At 41.0% G+C, this 26,806-nt stretch overlaps 1 protein-coding gene across 1 annotated transcript in view; it reads left to right on the top strand.

Annotated features, from left to right (window-relative positions):
- Positions 1-2,366: 2,366 nt before the first annotated feature.
- The window catches only part of polq (polymerase (DNA directed), theta), an 85,054-nt gene continuing 60,614 nt past the window's right edge, over positions 2,367-26,806 (top strand). Inside the window, exons 1-9 of the mRNA XM_078559955.1 lie at positions 2,367-2,531; positions 3,741-3,852; positions 8,171-8,936; positions 10,663-10,842; positions 12,251-12,381; positions 17,859-18,015; positions 18,622-18,730; positions 19,513-19,738; positions 25,601-25,760. Coding sequence (XP_078416081.1) covers positions 2,449-2,531; positions 3,741-3,852; positions 8,171-8,936; positions 10,663-10,842; positions 12,251-12,381; positions 17,859-18,015; positions 18,622-18,730; positions 19,513-19,738; positions 25,601-25,760 — 1,924 coding nt within the window. The 5' untranslated portion in view covers positions 2,367-2,448. The remainder of the gene's footprint in view (positions 2,532-3,740; positions 3,853-8,170; positions 8,937-10,662; positions 10,843-12,250; positions 12,382-17,858; positions 18,016-18,621; positions 18,731-19,512; positions 19,739-25,600; positions 25,761-26,806) is intronic.

Here is a 26,806-nt window from a genome sequence, read left to right as displayed (position 1 = left end):
GCACAGAAGCAGTTGGCCATCCAATGCAGATAGAGGATGAATGATCTCAGCTGTTCAGCCAGGGTATGACAACCATTTCATCACTCTAAACTCACACACTCAAGCCCATCACACATTCACTGGCATCTCACTCACTGTCACCACCCATTCTTACACACATACCCTTACATGCCCATCTGGCCTCATCTCCTCTGGAGACTGCCTCAGCCCTCACCATCTTGAGGCCACTTGCACAGATCAACATGTGCCCCCACCCACACCCTGGGATACCCTCCTCCCCCAGTACCACTCTCATCCTGCAGCCTCTTCCCTTGCCTGAGGCCACTTCTCCCCCTTCCCTAAGCTAGATCCTGCCCTGCAGCCATTGAAAAGCCACCTACATATGGTTGATCTTGTAGGTAGAGACCCACCTGTGAGTTCCCTTAAAAGTGATGTGGCGCTGTCTGTGAAGCCTGGCGCTGACCGAAGCAAGTGCTGACCGAAGCAAGGCAAACAAACCTTGAAGTCCCAAGCAAAGTGCAGCCCGCCAAGTGCACGCCTTATAAATGCTGTTGTGAAACATGTCAGCGGAATGATCCAGTGGGGTGGGATGAGTCCAGCAGGCTGGTCTTATAGAGTCATAGAGTTATATATCACAGAAACAGGCCCTTTGGCCCATCGTGTCTGTGCTGGCCATCAAGCACCTATTATAATCCCATTTTCCAGCACTTTGCCTGTAACCCTGTATGCTATAGCTTTTCAAGTGCTCATCTAAATACTTCTTAAATGTTGTGAGGTTTCCTCTTCTACCACCCCCTCAGGCAGTGTGTTCCAGATTCTAACCGACCTCTGGGTGAAAACATTTTTCCTCAAATCCCCTTTAAACCTCCTGCTCCTTACTTAAATCTATGCCCCTGGTTATTGACACCTCCGCTAAGGGGAAGAGTTTCTTCCTATCTACGTCCCTTATAATTTTGTATATCTCCATCAGGTCCCTCCTCAGCCCTCTCTGCTCTAAGGAAAACAACCCTAGCCTATCCAGTCTCTCTTCATAGCTGAAACGCTCCAGTCCAGGCAACATCCTGGTGAATCTCCTATGCACCCTCTCCAGTGCAATCACTTCCTTCCTATAATGATATGCTGATGTATTACAATGAAGTTCCCGACATCCAATGGTGGGGGACATGGCCTGCCAACGGTGGGCAGAACGGACGATCACAATCTAGTTTCAGGACGTTGTGAAACCGATTTTTGGACTTCCCGCCATATTGTCTGCTCATGCCACCGAACATACCCAATGCCGGCGGGCGCGGAAAATCCCGGCCAACATTTCGAGTTTATATACTTGAAACATTAACTCTGTTTCTCTCTCCACAGATGCTGCCAGACCTGCTGAGTTTTTTTCCAGCATCTTCAGTTTTTGTAACAATGTGGGCTATTTTAATATAGCTTAATCATAAAAGAATACACAAAGACCTATAAAGGTGAAGAGAGTAATACCTGGGGAAGCACTAGGGAGATGCTCTGGTAATGGTTAAAAGAATCTAGGAGTATTTTCCTTGCAGGTGACAAAACTAGAGATGACTTCCCTAAAGGTATGAGTAGTTCTGTTAGAAAAGCTTTGTGGGGGCGGCGATAGGTGTGGCAGGAAATTTCGCAGGAGCTGTAAAAGTCAGGCCTAACAATTCGCCTTCTCCATATTTTAAACATGAAGTTTCATTCCTGAGAGCAATTTGCCCTCACAAAAATAAAATGGACAAAATGCGTGACAGCTCAAAGCGGGTTCTGAGCGCGCGATCAATTCAGCGGCACCTGAACCCAGACTTCACCCTCTGAGAGCCTGGCCGACAGCGGGCTCGGGCCACGGGAACCCTTTTTCGTGGAAATAGTTGGGAGAGCGTCAGTGGGGCACAGTTCGTCAGGCGGACCGGAAGAAGCTGCTGGAAGGAATGATATCAGCGGCGGAACTAGTGCTGTTTCCGGTGGCGGTCTGTTTGAAATTGACCAAGTGCAGTAACTCGAGTAATATGAGGCTAACCATAATACTGAAAATGTCTTGACATATTAGAAATATCAAAATTGAGTAAATGTTGCTGGAGGCTGTGATAAGTCACCTCTTTATCCGAATAAGGATGAAATATAAATATAAATAACCAGGAATAGATACAATGCTGAATGAACTATTTAGTGGAACAGTGAAAGCTGTGTAAAAGAAACGGACCCGAGGGGTTGTGAATTTAACCTGTAATTATTTGTATTGTTCCATGACAGTGGGCAGCTAATTAAATCCGATCTAACAATTTATGAGCTACCGATTTTATATATTATATATAAATTTATAAATATGGAAAGAGAAGTAAAAGTGTATATATCCTGTACGGAATGTAGTCATTTTGGAAGTCAAGTGTGATAATCGAAAGGCTTTCGGAGAGTCCGCATCCTCAGCGTTTACAGATCCAATCCGCGGAAATGACCAACAAAGAAACTTTTCCAGCCATCAAATGCCGGCAAAGATTTATGGGGCAACATCGAGTGTCTATTCGAAAGCAAAGGTAAGAACCCCTGTTGCTTTTATTCTTTCTCGGAATGCTAGCATTTATCCTCAATCCCTGACAGCGTGGTTGCTCGGCCACTTCAGAGGACATCTAACAATGTTGATGTGGGACTGCAATCGCATAAAGCCTAGACTGGATAGGAAACACCCAGTTTTCTTTCTTAAAAGGCGATGTGAACCAGAAACAAAAATAGCTGGAAAAACTCAGCAAGTCTGACAGCATCTGCGGAGAGGAACACAGTTGACGTTTCGAGTCCGTATGGCTCTTCATCAGAACTAAGGAAATAGAGAAATGAGGTGAAATATAGTGAGGTTTACCTCATTTCTCTATTTCCTTAGTTCTGATGAAGAGTCATACGGACTCGAAACGTTAACTGTATTCCTCTCCGCAGATGCTGTCAGACCTGCTGAGTTTTTCCGGCTATTTCTGTTTTTGTTTCAGATTTCCAGCATCCGCAGTATTTTGCTTTTATCTATGTGAACCAGTGTTTTTTTTTTCCAAAGATACACTTGGATGCTTCATGACAGTTTAAAAGAAAATTACACATATTTTAAATTGAATTCGTGTTGGGATTTGAATTTAGTTTTCAGAACCTCGTTATATTTACTACAGTCATGGAAGATTATTTTTAGTTACAAAAGACGAGTATTTTCAACTCATAAAATATCATTTTGTAGAATGTAGGAAGATATACGCGAAGAAATCCTCAATTCTCTTTCCCTTTCATATTCATGCTTCGAAAAAAAAATCCCTCGCCAAACAGAAAATGTTTATTGGAATCCACAGCACTGCTAAAGAATAGGAGATTTAAACCTAATTATCCTGACAATCAGTCATGAAAACAATGACAAAACACGTGTTTTGAGAGCATGGAATCAGGAGATCCGAGTTTGGGAAAGTTAAACCAGTTATATAAGGCCGTGAATCTCTTAAACCCGATTTTACGTCCTTCATTTAGAGGTTATTCTCGTTCACTACTAATGGTTTAGTTATGACTCTGTACAGTCAGATCTTGTTACAATTCCTGATTCGCATTCCTGAATTGAAGGTGTTCTGCTTCCGATTTCTGAATGAATGAGTGAATGGTGATGTACATTGGAATTTACCGCTTTGCCTTGCTGGGATATGCATCTGTCTTGAGTCAGTGGAGCATTAAACTGATTAATAAGAGTTAATTGAGGACTTTTTTTCCCTCCTTACACCCAGCACCTCTGATTCACCTTCCCAAAACCTTCGTCGCTCAGGCCGCTTACAGCAGCGAGTTCACATGCGAGGTTCAAATGGCAAGGAAAATCACACTGGTGGGACCCACGCCGAGGTAGGTTTTGTAGACAGCATCGATGAGCAATTATACAATTAAGGGCTCAAGTATTTTTAAGAAGTTGAATAGCAAATGCCTATCATTAATAAAACAAAGATGATCAAGCGAGAAACATTAAAGAGTGGACTAAATCAGATGGTGTTTTATACCTTGGTAATTACAGAATCACAGAATTTTTCACAGAATTTTAATGACACAGAAGGAGGCCATTTAGCCCATCGTGTCTGCACCGGATCTCCAAACGAGCATTATAACCTAGTGCCATTACCTTGTCTTTTCCCCATACCCCTGCACATTGTTTCTATTCAAATAATCATTCAATGCCCTCTTGAATGCTTCGATTGAACCTGCCTCCACCACACTTCTAGGCAGTGCATTCCAGGCCCAAACCACTCGTTGTGTGAAAAAGCTTTTTTCTCAGTTTACATTTGCTTCTTTTACAAATCACTTTAAACCTGTTCCCTCTGGTCTTGATCCTTTTACGAGCTGGAACAACTTCTCTCTATCTACTCTGTCCAGCCTCCTCATGATTTTGAACATCTGTATCAAATCCCCTCTTAGCCTTCTTCTCTCCAAGGAGAACAGTCCCAACCTCTCCAATCTATCTTCGTAACTGAAGTTTCTCATCCCTGGAACCATTCTTGTAAACCTCTTCTGTACTCTCTCCAATGTGTTCACATCCTTCCTATAATGTGGCGCCCAGAACTGTACACAATACTCCAGCTGAGGTTTAATGAGTTTCTTATATAAATTCAGCATAACCTCCCTGGTCTTGTACTCTATGCCCCTATTAATAAAGCCCAGGATACCGTGTGCTTTGTTAACTGCTTTCTCTCTAAATTTGCTGATGACACAAGTAGAAAGGAAAGTAATTTGTGAAGAGGACAAAAGGAGGATACAAAGGATATAGATGGGTTAAGTGAGTGGGCGAAGATCTGGCAAATAGAGTATAATGTGGGAAAATGTGAAATTGTCCATTTTGGTAGGAAGAATAAAAAAGCATATTATCTAAATGGTGACAGATTGCAGAGCTCTGAGATGCAGAAGAATTTAGGTGTCCTCGTGCTTGAATCACAAAAGGCTAGTATGCAGGTACAGCAAGTAATGAGGAAAGTTAATAGAATGTTATCGTTTATTGTGAGAGGAATTGAATACAAAAGTAGAAGTTATGCTTCAGTTGTACAGGGCATTGGTGATACCACATCTGGAGCACTGTGTACAGTTTTGGTCTCCTTATTTAAGGAAGAATGTAAATGTGTTGGAAGCAGTTCAGAGAAGGTTTACCAGACTAATACCTGGAATGGGTGGGCTATCTTATGAGGAAAGGTTGGACAGACTAGGCTTGTATCCGCTGGAGTTTAGAAGAGTAAGAGGCGACTTGATTGAAACATATAAGATCCTGAGAGGCCTTGACAGGGTGGATGTGGAAAGGATGTTTCCTTTTGTGGGAGAATCTAGAACTAGGAGTCTGTTTAAAAATAAGGGGTCACTCATTTAAGACAGAGATGAGGAGAAATTTTTTCTCTGAGATAATGAGTCTTTGGAACTATCTTCCTTAAAAGGCAATGGAATCAGAGTATTTGAATATTTTTAAGGCAGAACTAGATAGATTCTTGATAAGCAAGATGAAAGTTTATCTGCGTAGGTGGGAATGTGGAGTTGAGGTTACAATCGGATCAGACATGATCTTATTGAATGGCAGAGCAGACCTGAGGGGCCGACTCCTGCTCCTAATTCGTATGTTTGTAAATTTTTCACTTTTCTGATAAAAGGGAACTTTGAGTGGTGGTCAGAACTGTGAGATACCATTCTTGATTATGTGTGAATACATTGGTTCCCATAGTGTGCCATGCTCTGGATGGTACGATGGAATCTGTGGTCAAAGCTTGTATTTTTTTTTGAGACAGACCCTACTTGCAAGGGGAAACTGAAAAGGGAAACTGATCCTCCCAGTTTCTAAGGAAACAAAAACTGAAACTGCGATTGGAAACCGAAGCTTCTAGGGAGGCTGAACCTGGGTGAAAAGAACACACATATAAAAGAACTCAGATCAATCCAAACTCAGTAAAAGTTGCTGAGTCCAGTGGTAGAGTACAGACAGGTTGAAGAAGACAGTGGCTAGATCCAGAAGCTGAGAAAATGAAAATATACAGCTGCTGCAGCTGTTCTATTAATTGGAGATAACAGTGGTGAATCTATGCCATCCAGACAGAGTTGAGGAGGCTCTGCGGATGTGTGCTATTTTTGGTGAAGACTGTGCCTGTGGAACTTTTGTTGGTTGTGCACTGCGATTGGCTGGGGGTCAGGCTAAATCCTTGAAGAAGAGGAGCTGAAATTATTTGTAAGGAAGATAGAGTTTTGAAAGACTTTTGTGACTGAGATCGATGACTTATATGCTGATTGGACTGCTGAGTCAATTCATAAAATCTGTCTTAGTTGTATCTGCCATTTAATGTGTAATTTAAAGTTTATATTCGACTGCACTTTGTCTGTTAATTCATGGTTAACTAATGTTGACTTTGGGTTTTAGAGTATAAGTGATTAACTGAGATAGTATTTAGCCTTTGCTTTGTTGACTCTTGTATAGCAAAAAAATCTTCTATTTTAAACTGTGAAATTTTGTGGCTTCATTCTTTTAGTAAATAGCTGGGATTCTGGATATGAGGTTATCCATTTTGGTAGCAAAAACAGGAAGGCAGATTATTATCTGAATGGCTATAAATTGAGAGAGGGGAATGTGCAACGAGACCTGGGTGTCCTTGTACACCAGTCACTGAAGGTAAACATGCAGGTGTAGCAGGCGGTAAAGAAGGCAAATGGTATGATGGCCTTCATAGCCAGAGGATTCGAGTACAGGAACAGGGATGTCTTGCTGCAATTGTACAGGGCCTTGGTGAGACCATACCTGGAATATTGTGTGCAGCTTTGGACTCCTTATCTGAGGTAGGATGTACTTGCTATCAAGGGAGTGCAGCGAAGGTTTACCCGACTGATTCCTGGGATGGCGGAACTGACATATGAGGAGAGATTGAGTCGATTAGGATTATATTCGCTGGAGTTCAGAAGAATGAGGGGGCACCTCATAGAAACCTATAAAATTCTAACAGGACTAGACAGGGTAGATGCAGGAAGGATGTTCCGGATGGTGGGGGAGTCCAGAACCAGGGGTCACAGCCTGAGGATATGGGGTAGACCATTTAGGACTGAGATGAGGAGAAATTTCTTCACCCAGAGTGGTGAGCCTGTGGAATTCGTTACCACAGAAAGTAGTTGAGACCAAAACATTGTATGTTTTCAAGAAGGAGTTAGATATAGTTCTTGGGGTGAAAGGGATCAAAGGGGAGAAAGCGGGACCAGGCTATTGAGTTGGATGATCAGCCATGATCGTAATGAATGGCGGAGCAGGCTTGAAGGGCCGAATGGCCTACTCCTGCTCCTAGCCTCTATGTTTTTACTTTGTAAAAAAAAGCCATTAATCTGTACTGAAATTGTAACAGTGGTACCTCAGTAGCTATCATCTCCTCTTTCTGCTGTACATTTCTATACCGGCATACACTGCGTGTAGACACCATTCTTTCGATGTCTTTATAGATGATGATCAAGTATACCGGCTGACCTGGCTCTGAGCTTACACCTCCCCGTTATCATGTGGCCTTCATGTATCTTCTGGAACAGTTCTTTCTGCATCATTTTTGGGTATGATTATCCTGAACCCGGCCAACAGAGCACCATCTTTTAGTGAGAAGTCATCTCCAATAGACCAACACTGCCATATTACTGGCAGTATCTTGTCAGGCCATCCCTGGATCACTTGCTGTGATAGCATTTGTAACTCTTCATCTTCATCTTTACCTCACCTCTAATTGGACTCAGAGGTGTTACGTTCACTAGGTGCACTAGGTGATGGATCTTTATACCTAGATCATGCATCATCCACTCCTCTAGCCTTGGATTACTATTTGTAATATTGCATGGATATGATCTGAATGGCCTCCTTCTATGTCATAAATCTTTCTGTTTCCATGATACAAATAGCAAACCAGTTGTAAATGCTGAAAATTGAAAGTTAAACAGAAGATTCAAAAACGATTCAACAGGTCATACAACACTGTAAAATTGGCAGAGTCACACCTGAAATATTAGCTTGTTGTTTCTCTGGCCTATGCCAGTGAAGGTATTTCTGGTTTTTGTCATGGATTTTGAGGAAATCTTCTTTTGATCTAGGCCTTAAGATGGATCCCTGAGCAGTGGAAGTTTCAGCCACTGGATGATACATAAAAGCACAGTTCTTATGTTTTCTTTCATTTTCTTTCAGGTCCCTGCTAATGTTAAGCCATCATTTGGGAGTCCTGGCTCATCCTTATCACTAGATGATGAACTTATACAAGCAGCATTGGATCTTGAAAAAAATTGGAATGCTGGAATTCCAAGAGAAGATGTTTTAAAATCTCTATGTTTGAACAATATTAAGGCGACTTCCAGTTCTAGTGGGATCACAATTGAAGAAGTTAATCAGTTTAATTCTTCTAGTGAAGACAAGAAGGGCTCAAGTTCTGCAGCAAGGGAATGTAGTGGTAGTAGTGTGGACCAGGTGACATTGCATAGAATGGCATCTTCTGAAAAGACTAAGAGCTCATCTGTCATTACAGATCCTATCCTTAATTTGTTCAATAAACCTTTGTATAGTGGCTGTAAAGCGCTGGTCAATGGACGCAAGAGGGAAAGGCCTTTGTCTATAAACAATCCAGATTCAGATACTTCAGTACGCCCTGTTGCAAAGAAAGTAGTGGGTTCCCATAAGTGTTCACCTGTCATAAATGAAGGCCAGCAATTATCTAGTGTTCAGAAATGTCAAAAAGCAAGATCCACAGTTAAATGGCAGGTTAGAACTTCGCATAAGCTGGATAAAACTTTGGAAACATCAAGAAGTTCCATTGTTCTTAGTCCAAACGGTCAAAATCTGTTGCAAAAGAAGAAGCTTTTTCAATCCATTTGTTCCTTGCCTGTGCTGACACCACCTCCTGGCCTCAGTCAAAGTCTGTTAGATGGCAGCAAACTCAGTGACTCCCTGACAACAACAGGTACAGTCTATATTAAGCAAATGAATCAATGCAAAATAAAGCTGCTGCTCCACTAATTTTCTTGAGAAACAAATTTGCAAGCTAATTTTTCATATCTTTGAAAGTAAACACTTAGGCACCCATCTGCTGTCACAGTTTGTGATAGTTTTTACTAGATCAACCTCTGGCTCAGTTACGCTCTGTTAAACAAAGCATGCATTTGAGATTCCATTAGTCTCTTATTTTCAAGAAATTGTTGAAAATTGTAAATTTGTTAGGCCCCTTTTGCTTTTACGTTTCCTTATGTCACCCCATTGGGATAACGTTCCTTCATTTTCCAAGGTCAAAACTTCCACTGGTTCAAGGCCCACACCTTCTACTTTAAGATTAGATGCTGCAGAAAGAATTCCCCACTAATGTGACATGCCATTAGATCTGTGGAGAAGTGGGGGAAGAGGGAATCCCACACTCTTCAGTAAATATGTTACTGCTTTCCTTTATGTCCATGGTTAGACTGAAAGAATGAAAAACTACAAAAGGAAAAGCTTAAAACAATAGAGTGTGGCCTAAAGGTTCCAAAGGTACGGTAACTGTAGGTGATTGTGCATTGTGGCAACACAGCTTTTATGTGAAGTTGCACTATACAGTCTTATCCACCATCAGTCAGTTGTAAGTAGACAGGTTTAGAAAATTTTTTAGCGTTTTCATTGCATCCATTTTTTTCTGAATCCTGGCTAGTATTTTAAAATAACTGCCCAGAAAATGAAATCTTCCACTGACTGCACTAAGGTATGGGGTGGCAGAAAAGAATTAATGCGCATTGTCCCAACCAATATGAATCCCTGGATAAAGCTCACTGTGTCAAGAAAAAATTGCATATGATCACTGGATCAGTTTTATTTCAGCCTACAATATTGTGATATGATATGTTATGTATGTATTTTAATACATATTTATGTTTTAATGGATGGGGGAAGGTGGAGGTTGGGGTTGTGTGGAGGGGCCCCGAATGTTCTTGGATGCTAGGGCAGGACCCCAAAAATTTTTAATCTGGCTGGCTCTGTGTGATGGGTACATGATGATTGGAATTGTGGAAAGTGGTGTGGCATCCAAATACACTTAGATTGTTTGCATTGTTGCCATTTAAGCATAACTATACATTGTCTTGCTGCCAAAACAGTAGATTAATTCAAACATAATCAACTGTAACCTTGAACGCTCACTTTTTAACTCCCTCTCAACTTTCTGCCTCATTTCAGTGACGTCTTTGGGTTTCAATTACATATGTTCTTATGTGTATTAGTCAGTTATGCTAGTCCTGAGAAATTGTTAATCAATAGTGTTTTATAACAGTTCTGCTGGTCAAGTCAGAATGTTTGTTTCCAGAGACAACGTTTAGCTCATACTGTTTGATGAGTATATAGGACACCATGATGTAATTTATATGCCAATTTTATTGCTTTTAGTAACCATATCATTACAGTAGTGCCAATTTATTTCTTACCAAATGTTGAGAGTAAAGCATAGTAATTACAAGTCAAAAATGTTAGGTTTCACTTGTGTGTGGTCTATTAAGTATAATTAATCATTTAAGTAATAAACTTGATCAGTAGTGTTCCTTTGCTGCAATTAATTTTACCTTTATATGAAGAACGCTATTTTGAATCACATAGTCAGTATTACAAATAAATGGCATGTCTTGCATACTTTTCTGTAGACACTACAGGGTATTTGCATCTTATTTCAGGGCAATGTGGGCAGGTATCTGCCCCCACGCAACAATCAATGCTACTGCTTTCTAACTGGGGGCTGCCCAAAGCAGTTCTGGAGAAATATCAGAGCATGAAGGTGGTGAGCATTTTTGAATGGCAAGCTGAATGTCTTACCCAACATCGTGTGTTAGAGGGACGAAACTTGGTTTATTCAGGTAATTTAATATTTTGTAATATTTAAGCTGATTTAAGTATTTGGTTAATTAGATCACTACCTTTTAATGGATCTAAGTATGTTGGCTTGCACTATTTTTATAGGTTAAAATTTCAATGATTTTCACCTTGCACTCATATTTTTAAAAGTTAGTAAATTTTGGGGTATGCATTTGATTCTTTAGCAGCTTTCTAGTCACTATAGGTGAGATTCGCAAGCAGTGATAGTTCTTTGTTCTGAGGCAGGAGGTGTGAGGTGAGTTGTTCTATTAGCAAGAAGCAACACAGCAAACATTCAAGATGGCTGAGGTATCATTTAACATCAGAAATGCATTTGCAACAGAGGAATGTTGAAGAGAGCATTTGTAAAAACAGCATGCAGTAATAGGTTACAGCCTTAACTAGTTGGCACTTCCTAAATTGAGTTCTTGAACTTGATCAGACCACCATGAGAAACAAGTGAAGGGAAAAAGTTTCCTCGGTCTCAGCAACAAAGAAATATCTGAGAAGAAGTCAACTCTGAAATAGGCTCTTGTATATCAACTGGAGTCGAGAGCCTGACCTCTTTCTCAAAATGGTCACCTAAATGAAAAAGTGGCTTTCTATATTGGCGGGGTGGGGGAAATAAATAAATTGGTGTACAAGTTACCTTTTGGATTTTGGAAATATCATGCTTTTTAGATACACATATTCTGAAGTTTTGCTTAATTGCTTTTGGGGAGTGAATCAGAAGCAACGTTGCAGAATTTCATATGTTTGGTTAATCTCCCAAGAATATGATACATAGAGAATTGTACTGTTTTTGGAAGGAATTGGTTGATGAGTTAAATAACATTATTTTTGGTCCTATGCTTCCTTCTATTCTTGTGTAAACTCTATTGAATGAAATCAGTTGTACCCAGACTTGGGGGAAAGATCCTAATATTTGTAATTCCATGTACATTATATTTTCATTTTCCTACTTCACTGTATAGTTGATTTGTTCAGAGGAGCCTTCGCACCCTCCCCATCCGCACCTCCCACTCCACCTCTGTCTGGACTGTTTGTTTGATTCCAGACCCTGGGTTGAAAGAAGTTTTCTAAATAGTTGTCAGAGGCAGATACCTTCTCTTCTACATTTGGAATAAGTTGGATTGTGGAAGCTATATTTTAGTGGAAAAAGTACATGCTGAGCTAAAGTTTATAATTTCATCTAGTGTACTGCTAAAAGAAGCTGATGCAGTTTGAGTTTTAGAGTTCAGAAGGTCATGTTTAACAGTGATTGGAGTTGGCTGGAAGAAATTGCTGTTACTATTTATCTATTGGAACTCAAACTCCAGAGGAGGAAAGGGAGTGATAAGATTTAACCAATTTCTGGCACTTTGCTTTTGGCATTAAACAGATAAATGCTCATTTTCTTTCATGTTGTAGCCCCTACCAGTGCCGGAAAGACACTTGTTGCAGAGTTGCTAATTCTAAAGAGAGTTCTGGAAATGAGGAAGAAAGCGCTGTTCATCCTGCCGTTTGTTTCTGTGGCAAAGGAGAAAATGTATTACCTGCAGGTCAGTGCAGAACTCAGTGCGGCAACAAATAACAGAAAATAATTTTGTTCCAACACAAGTCTCATTTGTATGATGCCTAAAGGATCCACACCAAATGAGTTGAGTATTCTCGAATTGACAGTCTCAATCAGCACACCCACAGGGATCCCAGTGTGAGAAATGGAAAATTTCACAGCAGTGCAGTGTAGATTACTTTTTAAAAATTGGTTGAATAAAGAAAACTTTATTCTGCATCTAAACATGCAGGAAGTATTTGACGGTGCTGCTGTATGCCATATATGACCACACTGTGATGGAGCTGAAGGTGGTGGGAGCAAATTTGACTCATTAATAAGTTTGATGTAACTGAGAGGGATGGTGAGCCTGGGCTATGACTAATATCACTGATTAGTGGCTGTTACCAAAAATACACTTAAATATTCTGTTCTTGAAGACTAAATCTTTACGCGCTACTGTGATCAGTTTCTTCTCTGGTTGTGCTGATTCAGGTGATTTTTGTTGGAGTAACAATAGTGATATTACAATTAGCCTCGGCATCCCTAGAATAGAGTGCAATCAGCCAGGTTTGAACACCTGATCATTATCTAGTGACTCCTGCTGACAAATATAAGTTTGATGTTGTGAGAACAGGATTACCCACTGATGCCCTCTGTAGCTGAACAGTTTGTTTGCACTCCCTGTCTAGGTTCATGAAGAATGGTCTCTAGTTTGAGGTATTGGAGGGCTATCAATGCCTGTGAAGGCTACCGAAAGTCATTATCATTACAAGAGAGGACAATAAAAATAATGATTTTAGTGCAAACAATGGGGATAATGTCAGGATTGGTTTACCAGGCCCGATAATCTAAGCAAAATTAATTAATGGAGCTTGCCTCCTCTCTCGTAATTGTTTAGAATAGGTGGCTATTTTAATTTTCATTGCTGTCAGTTATTGAACAAACTGTCAGCAGCAGTGTTTGTGTAAGGGGAAATATTGATGATTTGGATAGAGAATTTTAATCATTTTGGCTACGAACAAACAAACAAGGAGCAGCAGTAGGCCATTCAGCCCCTCGAGCCTGCTCTGCCATTTAAAAAGATCATGGCTGATCTGATAGTAACCTTAAATCTGCATCCCACCTACCCCCAATATCCTATCACCCCCTTGCTTACCAAGAATCTATCCACATTTGCTTTACAAATATTCAAAGACTCTGCTTCCATCACCTTTTCAGGAAGAGAGTTCTGAAGACTCATGACCCTCTGAGAGGAAAAAATTCACCTCACCTCTGTTCTAAATGGGCGACCCCTTATTTTTAGACAGTGACCCCTAGTTCTAGATTTTTCCATAAGAGGAAATGTCCTCTCCACACCACCCTGTCAAGATCTCCCAGGATCTTATATGTTTCAATCAAGCCACCTCTTACTCTTCTAAACTCCAGTGGATACAAGCCTAGTCTGTCCAACCTTTCCTCATAAGACAACCCACCCATTCCAAGTATTAGTCTGGTAAACCTTCCCTTAGCTGCTTCCAACGCATTTACCTCCTTCCTTAAATAAGGTGACCAATACTGTACACAGTACTCCAGATGTAGTCTCACTAGTGCCCTGTACAGCTGAAGCATAACCTCCTTACTTTTGTATTCAATTCCCCTCACAATAAATGATAACATTCTATTAGCTTTCCTAATTACTTGCTGCATTTGCAAACTAGCCTTTTGTGATTCATGTACTAGGACGTCAAGATCTCTCAGCACCTCAGAGCTCTGCAATCTTTCACTACTTAGATAATATACTTTTATTCTTCCTGCCGAAATTAACAATTTCATGTTTTCCCACATTATACTCCATTTGACAGATCTTTGCCCACTTACTTAACTTATCTATATCTTTTTGTAGCCTCCTTATGTCCTCTTCACAACTTACTTTCCTACTTTTCTTTGTGTCATCAGCAAACTTAGCAACCATCCCTTCAATCCCTTCATCCAATTCATTTATATAAATTGTAAACGGTTGAGGTGCCAGCACTGATCTCTGTGGTACACCTCGTTACATCTTACCAACCTGAAAAAGTCTCATTTATGCCTACTCTCTGCTTCCTGTTAGCTAGCCAATCTTCTATCCATGCCAATATGTTACCCCCAATACCATAAGCTTTTATTTTCAGCAATAACCTTTGATGTGGTACTTTATCAAATGCCTTATGGAAATCTAAGTACAGTACATCCACTGGTTCCCCTTTATCCACAGCACATGTAATTTCCACAAAGAACTCCGATAAGTTGTTTAAACATGATTTCCCTTTCACAAAACCATTTTGACTCTGCCTGATGACCTTGAACTTATCTAAGTGCCCTGTTTCTTTAATAATAGCTTCTAACATTTTTCCCTACAACAGATGTTAAGCTAAATGGCTTGTAGTTTCCTGCTTTCTGTCTCCCTCCCTTTTTGAATAATGGAGTTACATTTGCTATCTTCCAATCTAATGGGACCTTCCCCGAATCTAGGGAGTTTTTGAAAATTAAAACCAATGCATCAACTATCTCACCAGATACTTCTTTTAAGATCCTAGGATGAAGTCCATCAGGACACAGGCTCTTGTCAGCCTGCAGCTCCAACAATTTACTCAGTATCACTTCTCTGGTGACTAATTTTCCTGACTTCTTCCCCACTTCCATTTCCTGGTTTATAACCACTTCTGGGATGTTACTTGTATCCTCCATAGTGAAAACTAATGCAAAATACCTGTTCAATTCATCTACCATCTCCCTGTTTTCCATTATCAATTCTCCAAACTCACTTTCTATAGGACCAACGCTCACTTTGTTAACTCTTCTTTTTTAAATATTTATGAAAACTCTCACTATCTGTTTTTATATTTCTGGCTAGCTTTCTCTCATACTCTAATTTTTCCCTTCTCATTAGCCTTTTAGTCATTCACAGAATCACAGAATCTTAATGGTACAGAAGGAGGCCATTAGGCCCATCATGTCTGTACCGGCTCTCCAAATGAACATTATGACCTAGTGTCATTGCCCCGCCTTTTCCCCATACCCTTGCACATTGTTTACAGAATCACAGAATCTTAACAAAATTCTTTGCTGTTCCTTATATTCTGCCCAATCTTCTGACCTGCCACCTGTCTTTGCATAATTATATGCTTTTTCTTTAAGTTTGAAACTATCTTTAACCTTTCTAGTTAACCGCAGTTGGTGTGTCCATCCCTTGGGCTTTTCCTTACTCATTGGAATGTATCTATTCTGTGCATTCTGAAATATCTTCTTAAATATTAGCCACTGCATCTCTATTGACCTATCCCTTAACCTAATTTGCCAATTCACTTTAGCCAGTTCAGCTTTCATGCCCTCATAATTGCCCTTATTTAAGACTAAAGACTTAATCTCAGACCCACTCCTCTCTCCCTCAAGCTGAATGTAAAATTCAATCATATTATGGTCACTGCTACCTTGGGGTGCCTTCACTATGAAATCATTAATTACTTCCATCTTATTGCACAATATCAGGCCTAGTATAGTCTGCTCTGGTTGGCTCCAGAACATGCTGTTCTAAGAAACTACCCCAAAAACATTCAATGTACTCCCTATCTAGGCTATCTTTGCCCATCTGACTTTTCCAGTCTACATGTAGATTAAAATCTCCCATGATTATCACTGTGCCTTTCTGACAAGCTCCCATTATTTCTTCCCTTATGCTCCACCCTACTATGTGGTTACTTTAGGGGGCCTGTACACAACTCCCACAAGTGACTTCTTGCCTTTATCATTTCTCATCTCTACCCAAACTGTTTCTACAACCTGGTTTCCTGAACTTAGGTCATCCCTCTCTATTGTGCTAATACCATCATTAACTAATAGAGCCACCCCTCCACTTTTTCTTCACTTCCTGTCCTTCCTAAATATCCTGTATCCTTCAATATTCAGGTCCCAATCCATGTCCTCCTGCAGCCATGTCTCTGTAACAGCTATCAAATCACAATTATTTATTTCTATGTGCGCTCTCAGTTCACCTGTTTTGTTTCGAATGCTACGCGCATTCAGATACAGTGCTTTTAGTTTTATCCTTTTATTCTTTTTTTATAGCTTCTAGTTTCATCTGTTGATTTACTGTTAGATTTGTACTCTCTATCCCTTCCTGTCACGGCCTATTTTTCATTTCCCGTAATAATACCTTTTTCTTTTGTCTTGTCTCTGCCCTTTGATTTACCACACCTTCCCAAATTTGATCCCTTGCCCCCACTATTTAGTTTAAAACCCTCTCTACTTCACTAGTTATGTGGCTCACAAGAACACTGGTCCCAGCACGGTTCAGGTGTAGACTATGCCAATGGTACAGATCCCACTTTCCCCAGTACTGGTGCCAGTGCCCACAAATCGCAACCCACTTCTCCCACACCAGTCTTTGAGCCACACGTTCATCTCCCTAATCTGATTTGCCCTATGCCAATCTGGAAGAACAGGATTTTCATTATTACCTACTCAAGTCACGCCAGTACTGAGGGAGTGCTGTATTGCCAGGAGATGCTATCTTTTGGATGAGGTGTTAAACCAAACGTATCTGCCTATGTAGGTGGATGTAAAAGATCCCATGGCACAGTTCGGAGAAGAGCAGAAGGGTTATCCCTGGTGGCCTTGTTGATACTCATTCCCTAATCAAAATTCACAGATTAGCTGGTCATTAACACATTGAAGTTTGTGGTAGCTTGCTGTGGCTGCTACAATTTTTAAATTACAACAGTGACTACACTTCAAAAGTACTTCATTGGCTGTAAAGTGCTTTGGTGGTGGTGGTGGTGGTGAAAAGCACTATATAAATGCAAGTCTTTCTTTTCAATGTTCACATTTGTGCATGATGATCACCTGACACAAATGTTTTCATTGTGTGGTTAAAAATGGTGGATTAGTTACTGGTCTTTTTTGCTTCTGGGATCTGTGTTTGAGTCCAGCCAAAACTAATGGGGTGAAAGTCTGTTCTGGCTGTAACAATTCTATATGAACTACATTCCCTCTAATACTTTTGGAGTGCCCCGCTAAGTGCATGGCCCCTTTAAATTTTTTTTTGCAGTGCCATACAGGTGAGTAATGGAGCTGCCTTATATGGGCCTGTGCAGGGAATTTCCAGTCGCTGAGCACGTGTGCAGCTTGGAGGGAACATTGGTTTTGGGTAGTCTCACCCTTAAGAAGGATGGCCTTCTGAAGCACATTGGGCAAAGTAGAAAGAACTGTCATATTCATCAAACTGCTGCACGTAACATTACACTTCTGAATAGCAACTAATTAGATCCAAAGTTGTACTTTACAGTCTATAAAATGTTATCATATTTCTTGGGGACAACTAGAGTTGTGATACAGTGCTATATAATTCATTTTGTTCTTTTATCTATATTCCTGTTTATTTGCATTCCATAACTAACAGCAAAAATTGGCTATAACTGAAGGGATAAAAAATTGAACTGTGGGTATCCTTGGTCTCTGTCTCAGAACTTATTCCAAGAGGCCATGGTGAGAGTGGAGGGATATATGGGAAGTACATCACCTGCTGGGGGATTTTCTTCACTGGACATAGCTGTGTGCACAATTGAGAAAGCAAATGGACTTATCAACCGAATTATTGAGGAGGAGAAAATGGACCAGATTGGTGAGAGTGAATCTTTATTATTTTCATTAATTGAGGCTTGAATTTCAGCTTGACTCCCCTTGGTATCAGTCTTGTTTCTGAGTTAGAAAGTTGTGGATTGACACTGAACTCCAGGACATTATGCAAGCTAACATTTCAATGCAGCTCTGAGAACAGAAGGAAAAGCCAGTAAAACTCAGGAAATGACTGGTACTGATCTGAACTGGTCTTGTATATGTTAAAATGGAACTCCAGTTCAGACCTGTACTGTCATTTCTAAGTTACTGGTTTTTCCTATCTTTTGGATGAGCCATTAAACCTGTTACAGTGAGTTTGAGTGTTATTGAAGATCCCAGGCACTGTTTGAAGAAAATGCTTCCAGTGGCTTGGATAACTTTCCTTTCTCAATCAACATTACAATAAAAATAACTGGTTACCTTGTGCTGTTTAAGGGACCTTTTGGTATGCAAAATGGCTGCCAGTTTGATATGCATAACAACAGTGACTGCACTCTGAAGTATTTCAATGAATGTGATGCATTGCATATGATGCTTTTGTATTTCTCCTAGCTTGGATGCCTGATTCTAGCCTTTTATAATCATATAACTTTCTATTTTATCTCCACAGGAATCGTAGTAGTGGATGAGTTACATATGTTGGGGGACTCGCACAGAGGATACCTATTGGAACTTCTCTTAACCAAGATACTATTTGTCACTCAAAAGAGTGCAAAAAGGTACATTTTTATAATGGCAAACAAGAACATCAAGCAGAAAATTCCAGTGCACTCCTGATGTCTCACATTTCCTGCTGTGGAACTTTTAAGATACATTCATTAGTAATTTGCTTGTGGCAGAGACTCATTTCTGATCTCAAGTGTATCATTATGCAAAAGAGAAGGGCTAGTTTTCTGTACATAAACATACAGCACAGAAGGAGGCCATTTGTCCCATTGTGCCTGTGCTAGTTCTTTGAAAGAGATATCCAATTAATTTCACTCTCCTGCACTATCCCCATAACCTTGCAACTTGTTTCATATAGTAATGCAAAGATGAGGTCAAATTGCATACATCTAAAAAAAATTACAACTCTATTGCCTTTTAACTACATACTCTTGCATTCTTTCATTTGACTACCGCACCTCGGGTATCACACCTCTGGTATGCAAAGTCCATGTCAATCTTATGAATTTGCAGTACTGGATGCAAACTTTATTTTGTAGTGGATGCAGACATCACTGTGTATTTTGTAGGCATACGATTGATTGTTTGAAAGAGCATCGTAAGACTGAGGAGATTTCATAAGAGCAAACAGTGTTGGTAGAATTTGTGAATCAATGAGATCTTGAAAGTTGTCCTGGTGATCTTTCTTTTGTGAAGCAGGAAAAGTACTGATTATGATTTTAGAATGTGTTAAACTTTGTTTCACATTGGAATGCGATAAAAGCCTATTATCTTTTGAAATCTGTCTAAATTTACCTTGATGACTGGAATTGATAGATATATTTTGGTATTCCAGACATAAGACTCCAGCAAGAGAACAGAGGCTCAATGATGGGATACAAATAGTAGGGATGAGTGCCACTCTTCCAAACTTAGGCATTGTAGCAACCTGGCTGGATGCAGAATTGTATTGTACTGACTTCAGGCCTGTGCCTCTAATGGAACTGGTAAAAATTGGTAATACAATTTATGATTCAAATATGACAGTGGTACGGGAATTTCAACCTGCTCTCCAGATAAAGGTAAGGGGTTTCAGTGAAATTGTTCTAGAAATGGAGTCTCATATTGTATTCCGATTATGAATAGCAATTCTGTTAGAATTTGAAAAAAGTCCAGTAATTAACTTCTGAAAATGATGTAAACACTTTCCTTGATGCATGGCTAAAATATCAAATGGTTGGGCAAACCCAACTTGTTAATTGGGAGTCTGATAGGGTTTAACACTGATCTTTTCCCTTGGGGATCTGGGTTTAAATCAAGCCCAAGCTGTTTGAATTATTGCCCTCTCTGTGTTGGAGGTAAGACTACCGTATGAAATTTGTTTAAGAGTCATAAATCAAAAATCATTTTGGATATTGGTTCAGAACACAATATTTCCCCAGCTTGATACAAATTGAAATTTTTTGTTCTGAGAGAATTTGTAGGATGGTTGGTGTGGGAAATGCTGTTCCGAGACGCGTTGTTTGAGTACTGTTAGGGAACTCCAGAGCAATAGTTTACAAATGTTCCTGCGTGGGAACCTCTAAGATTTTGGATTCGGGGGCTACAGATACCTAAGACAGGCAGTCTAATATTCGTAAGTAATATTAAGATAGTTTGTTAAGGGACAACAGTTTAGATATGATGCATTAATTAATTAGACAGAAAATGTATACAACCCGTGACAGCTGAGGCAGATTTACCAAACCCTGAGGACAAATGGACAGTTGGCACAGAGTGTGCTGATCTCAGTAACTTGTAATAACAGCATTCTAATCTCTAGTTGAAGTGTTAGGGAGCTCTTCCTTCAGTCTTCCTTCTCCTCCTCTGGCCCATTTTCCATCTGCAGAAGGTGGAGCATTGACAAGCACTGCCACCTGACCAGGACTGCCCCCTGTCCTCGAGCACTTGTTAATATACCCTTTTTCTGGGGCCTGGCAGCTTACCCAGTGTCAATCACCTATTCAAACCCTTCTGACCAATGAATACAGAACAGGTACCCAAAATGTCAGGGTGGTTACCTTCAGCCCCACCCTTTCCCCCCACCACCCTGTTTGTCACCTTGCTCGAGGTTGGCTTTTTAGTTTATATCATGCTGACGGTCATTTCCTGGTCCTTTCTAAACACTTGCATAAATAAAGGGGCACACAAGATGCCACCCTACCAATTTAGGAATGTCAACATGGAAGCTGGAATCAAGTGACCCTGTTGTTTCCACGGACTGTTTAGAAATTGCCTTTCCGGAGAGAGAGAAAGAGAGAATCAATGCTATTTAGCTAATCTCATATTTTCTGCGTAGAGCAGAACTCTTACCAGTTTATTAAAGGCCCTAATTCCTTACACCCCTGCAAGTACAGACATGAAATACAGGGAAATTCCAACCCTAACTTTGAAAGCTATTGTTGTTGAAAATGTTGTTAGTATACAGTAGCAGAAATGAGTAAGTTAATAAGTGCTGAAAAATACAAAAAAAATCTTCGGACAAATATAAATTTGATGGCCATGTGGACCAATTGGCATCCCCTCAAAAACATTCTTGAATCTGAAGAAACCAGTCAACTCTTGCTCCCAGTTTGGGAGGAATTGATTGATTGAAATGCTCTGGTTTCACAGTGCTAACCTTTTCTTGGCTTCAAAATTCACCACATGGAAGAAAATGTTTTGGATATTATATGAGGAAAAATGAAAATAAGTGTTTCAATTTGAGTTGACAGGCTCACTTGAGCTGGGCAACTTATCAGCTGGTCACAGAATGGCTTTAAAGTGAAATGTTTATGGCCCATATTGGCTAAGGAAGATGCAAACCATTGAATGGGGCAAGATCATCTTCTTATCGTGTCCACGGACAGTCTATACATGGCCCAGCCAGAACTGGACACATTTTTGCGCCTTGTTGTTGAATTCGGCAAGATCTGCAACAGTGCAGGTTTCCTCTAGCGATAGGCATTGCAGGAGATGTTGCATAGTCTGTGGCTCAGTTCCACATTCACAAGTTGTCGGGCTGGTTGTATATCCCCATTTGCTTAGTGACACCTTTGAATGACCTACACCAGTCCTAAGTCTATTAAGGCACTTCAAGGTTGCCCAGTTGCAATTAGCTCCTGGGGGAAGGCTTTCATCTGGTAGAATTTCCATCGCTGGGGGTTGTTCGAGACTGGCGAGCTGGTCTTTCCACAAGGCGATGTGGGCTTCAGATGGGGTTGATTGTAATGGAACATCACTGTTCATGAAGCTCTTCCTTGACTTTAGGCGGCTGGGTGTAGGTGTATGACCATGTAGAGGGTGCCTCTCATCTGATGTTTGACGGAGTCGCTCTTGCTGGCTACCGTTCTTCTTATATCAGGGGGAGCGATACCCGCCAGGATATATAGGCTGTTGGTGTTTGTTGGTTTTAAACAACCTGTGATAAGTCGGCAGCTTGCATTCAGAACGGCATTCATCTTCTTAGCATGTGTAGATCTTTCCCATACAGGGCAGGCGTATTCGGCAGTGGAATAGCAAAGAGCGAGTGCACTGGTTCGCAATGAAGTGGGGAAAGATAAAAGGTTAATAAAAGGGAAAGATAAAAGGTTAATAAAAGAAAATACATTTTACTTTTTAAATGATCTTTTTTTCTTGCATTTCTGCTTTCTCCTTTTGTGAGGAGGTTGGCATGATGTGGACTTTTGACCTCTTCACTATGATGTAAGACACAATTGAGGTGAACATTCTCTACTTCAGTGAAATTTGTAATTTGGTGTGCCCTGCACATAATAGAAAACTTCAATAGAAAAGTTCAAATGACTGTTAAGAGTGGATTTTGCACTTTCGTTTTCTGAATAATCGATCAATAAAATTGAGTGAATGTTGCATTTTTGACCTATTTGTGAAAGGTTGGAAAATATTTGGAGAGCTAATGAAATAATAATGAAATGAAATGGTAATGCCTTTGAATGTCAAGAGGAGACTGGTTAGATTCTCTCTTGTTGGAGATGGTTATTACCTGGCACTGTATGGCAGGAATGTTACTTACCACTTATCAGCCCAAGCCTGAAAGTTGTACAGGTCTTGCTGTATTTGTACATGGACTGCTTCAGTATTTGAGGAGTCGTGAATGGTGCTGAACACTGCACTCATCAGTAAAACATCTCCACTTCCAACCTTATGATAGAAGGAAGACATTGTTGAAGCAGCTGAAGATGGTTGGGCCTAGGACACAATCCTGAGGAACTCCTGCAGCGATGTCCTGGGATTGAGATGATTGACCTCCAACAGCCACAAACATCTTTCGTTGTGCTAGGTGTGACTCCAACCAGTGGCGAGTTTTCCCCCTGATTCCCATTTACTTCAGTTTTGTTAGGGCTCTTTAATGCCACACTCGGTCAAATGCTGCCTTGATGTCCAGGGCAGTCACTCTCACCTCATCTCTGGAGTTCAGCTCTTTTGTCCATGTTTGGACCAGGGCTGCATTTAGGTAAGGAGCTGAATAGCCCTGGCGGAACCCAAACTGGGCGTCAGTGAGCAGGTTATTGCTGAGTAAGTGCAGCTTGATCGCACTGTCAATGATTCCTTTCATCACTTTGCTGATGATCGAGAGTAGACTGATGAGGCATTAATTGGCCAGGTTGGATTTGTCCTGCTTTCTGTGGACAGGACATGCCTGGGCAATTTTCCATATTGTCGGATAGATGCCAGTTTGGGACTGTACTGGAACAGCTTGACTAGGGGCATGACTAGTTCTGGAGCCTTCAGCGCTATTGCTGGAATGTTGTCAGGGCCCATAGCCTTTGCAGTATCCAGTGCCTTCGGCCGTTTCTTGGTATCACGTGGAGTGAGTGAATCAAACTGGCTGACGACTGACATCTTGATGTTGTGGACCTCAGGAGGAGGCCGAGATGGATCATCCACTCGGCACACTTCTGGTGGAAGATGGTTACAAATACTTCAGCCTTGTCTTTTGCACTGATGTGCTGGCCTTTCCATCTTTGAGGATGGGGATATTTGTGGGGCCTCCTCCTCCAGTGAGTTGTTTAATTGTCCACCACCATTCATGACTGGATGTGGATGAGTGCAGCTTCATCAACACTCCAGATGCATGACAGTATCCAGGACAAAGCAACTTGATTGGCAACCTATCCACAAATATTTTCTCTCTCCACCACTGATGCAGCAGTGGCAGCAGTGTGTACTATCTCCAAGATGCACTGCAGGAACTCACCAAGCCGCCTTAGACAGCACCTTCCAAACCCATGACCACTGCCATCTGGGACAAGGGCAGCAGATACATGGGAACACCACCACCTGCAAATTCCTCCCCAAGCCACTCACTATCCTGACTTGGAAATATATCACCGGTCCTTCACTGGTATCTATACCACATGAACTGCAGCGGTTCTAGAAGTTTGCTCACCACCACCTTCTCAAGGGCAATTAAGATGGGCAATAAATGCTGGCCCAGCCAGTGAAGCTCACATCCCATGAATGAATAAAAAAACAATGTGGCAGGACTGCAAGGCTTAAATCTGATTGGTTGTGGAATCTCTTAACTCTGTCTGTCACATTCTGCTTCTGCTGTTGGGCATGCAAGTCGTCCTGTGTTGTGGCTTCACCAGGTTGACACCTCATTTTTAGGAATGCCTGGTGCTGCTCTGGGCATGCCTTCCTGCACTCTTCATTGAACCAGGGTTGACCCCCAGGCTTGATGGTAATGATAGAGTGGGGGATATGCCAGGCCATGAGGTTACAGATTGTGGTTGAATTCAGTTCTGCTGCTGCTGATGGCCAACAGTGCCTCATTGATGTCAGTTTTGAGTTGCTATATCTGATTGAAATCTATCCATTTAACATGATGTTAGTGTCACACAATACAATGGAGGGAATCCTCAATGTGAAGATGGGACTTCATCTCCACAAGAACTGTGCGGAGGTCACTCCTGCCAATACTTTCGAGGGCAGATGCATCTGCAGCAGAACGATTGGTGAGGATGAGGTCAAGTAGGTTTTCCCCTCTTGTTAGTTCCCTCACCTCCTGCCGCAGACCCATTCTAGCAGCTATGTCCTTCAGGACTCAGCCAGCTCAGTCAGTAGTGATGCTACTGAGCCACTCTTGGTGATGGACATTGAAGCCCACCATCCATTGTACATTCTGTCCCCTTACCACCCAATTGGTTTTCAACATGGAGATGTACTGATTCATCAGCTGTGGGGTGGTGGTGGTAGGTGGTAACCAGCGGAGGTTTCCTTTCCCACATTTGACTTGATGCCATGAGACTTCATGGGATCCGGAATCAATATTGAGGACTTCCAGGGCAACTCCTTCCTGACTGTAAACCATTGTGTTGCCACCTCTGGTGATGGTGGTGTCTGGGACGTTGTCTGTAAGGTATGATTCGGTGAGTATGACTATGTCAAGCTATTGCTTGACTGGTCTGTGAGACAGCTCTCCCAATTTTGGCACAAGCCCCCAGATGTTAGTAAGAAAGACTTTGCTGGGTTGACAGGGCTGGGTTTGCTGTTGTCGTTTCCAGTTCCTAAGGTTGATGCCGGTCGGCCCTTCTCATTTCATTCCTTTTTGTAGCAGTCACAACTGAGTGGCTTGCTAGGCCATTTCAGAGGGCATTTTAAGTGTCAACCACATTGCTGTGTGCCTGGAGTGTAGGCCAACCAGGTAAGGATGGCAGATTTCCTTCCTTAAAGGAATGAGTGAACCAGATAGGTTTTTATGACAATCGTTTCATGGCCACCATTAGACTAGCTTTTAATTCCAGATTTATTAATTGAATTTAAATTCCACCATTACTATTACGCCACTGCCTCGAGACATTACATCTATTTGGGAAATCAGAACTGTAATTATGAGTCAAAATATGTTTGTATATTTTGTATGCATTGATATCTGATTTGAATATGTATGTGATTGATTGTAGGGTGACGAGGATAATATTGTCAGCCTTTGCTATGAGACTGTGCGGGATGGCCACTCTATCCTACTCTTCTGTCCTTCCAAGAAGTGGTGTGAAAAGCTGTCTGAAACTATCTCCAGAGAGTTTTACCATCTCCATCACAGAGCTGCTGTTGGCCGTGAAGGTGAGGCTGTTTGTCGAGTGAGACCCGAGTTAAATGAGGTTGGTCAGAATAATTCCAGTTGCAGATGGTGTTATGATCCCGATAGAGACTGATAACTTTTAAAAAGTGATGAGTTTCCCAGTGACCAATGGAAAGAATCACACAATAAGATTTGAAGTTTTAGAACTCTACTGTAACAAACTAAAATCAACATAGACTAAGAGACATTTTGCTCTGTTAATCCCACTAATCACCATAATTGGTGATCATTGAAAGCAGAATGTGTTGTGAATCAATAAATAAACATAAATTTTAGCTCCTTTGATGAGGGTACACAGGATTAGAGGGACCTGGGTGTTCACATACACAAATCTTCGTAAGTGGCCAGGAAAATTGATAAGGCTTTTAAAGAAAACATCCAGGATCTGGGCTTTCTAAATAGAGGCAAAGAATCCATAAGCAAAGAACTTGTGATAAACTGTTAAAAATCACTGGTAAGGCCTCAGCTGGAATATTTTGTCCAGTTCTGGGTGCCACATTTTATGCAGATTGTCAAGGGCTTGGGGAGGTTTACTAGACTGGTATCAGGGAAGAAAATCTTAAGATTTATATGGAGACCAGGGCAGTTGGAAACGTTGTCCTGAGGGCAAAGAAGGCTAAAGGTAGTCTTAACAGAGGTGTTCAAAGTTAAGAAATGTTTAGATAGTAAGTAAGGAGCAATGGTTTCCACTGGTAGAGGATTCAGTAACCAGAGGACACCAATTTAAGATAGTTGGCAAAACTACAGATGTGAGCTGAGAATTTTTATTGTGCAGTGTGTTGTGATCTGGATTGCATTGTCTGAAAGGGTGGTGGAGGCAGATTCAATAGTAACTTTCAAAAGGGAATTGAATTGAAAAGGAAATATTTTCTGGGCTATGGAGAAAGTCACAGTCCCCTGCTCTAATTGGATAGCTCTTTCAAAGAGCTATCACAGGCATGATTGGCTGAATGATAGCTTATTTTGCTTTACGATTATATGATCCATATTGATAGTCATCATCTTGTTTATTTATCTATAATTTCTT

Source organism: Cetorhinus maximus, chromosome 16 (genome assembly GCF_964194155.1).
Source record: "Cetorhinus maximus chromosome 16, sCetMax3.hap1.1, whole genome shotgun sequence".
NCBI lineage: Eukaryota > Metazoa > Chordata > Chondrichthyes > Lamniformes > Cetorhinidae > Cetorhinus > Cetorhinus maximus.
The sequence above is the reverse complement of the archived record's forward strand: the minus strand, read 5'-3'. Positions and strand labels throughout refer to the sequence as shown.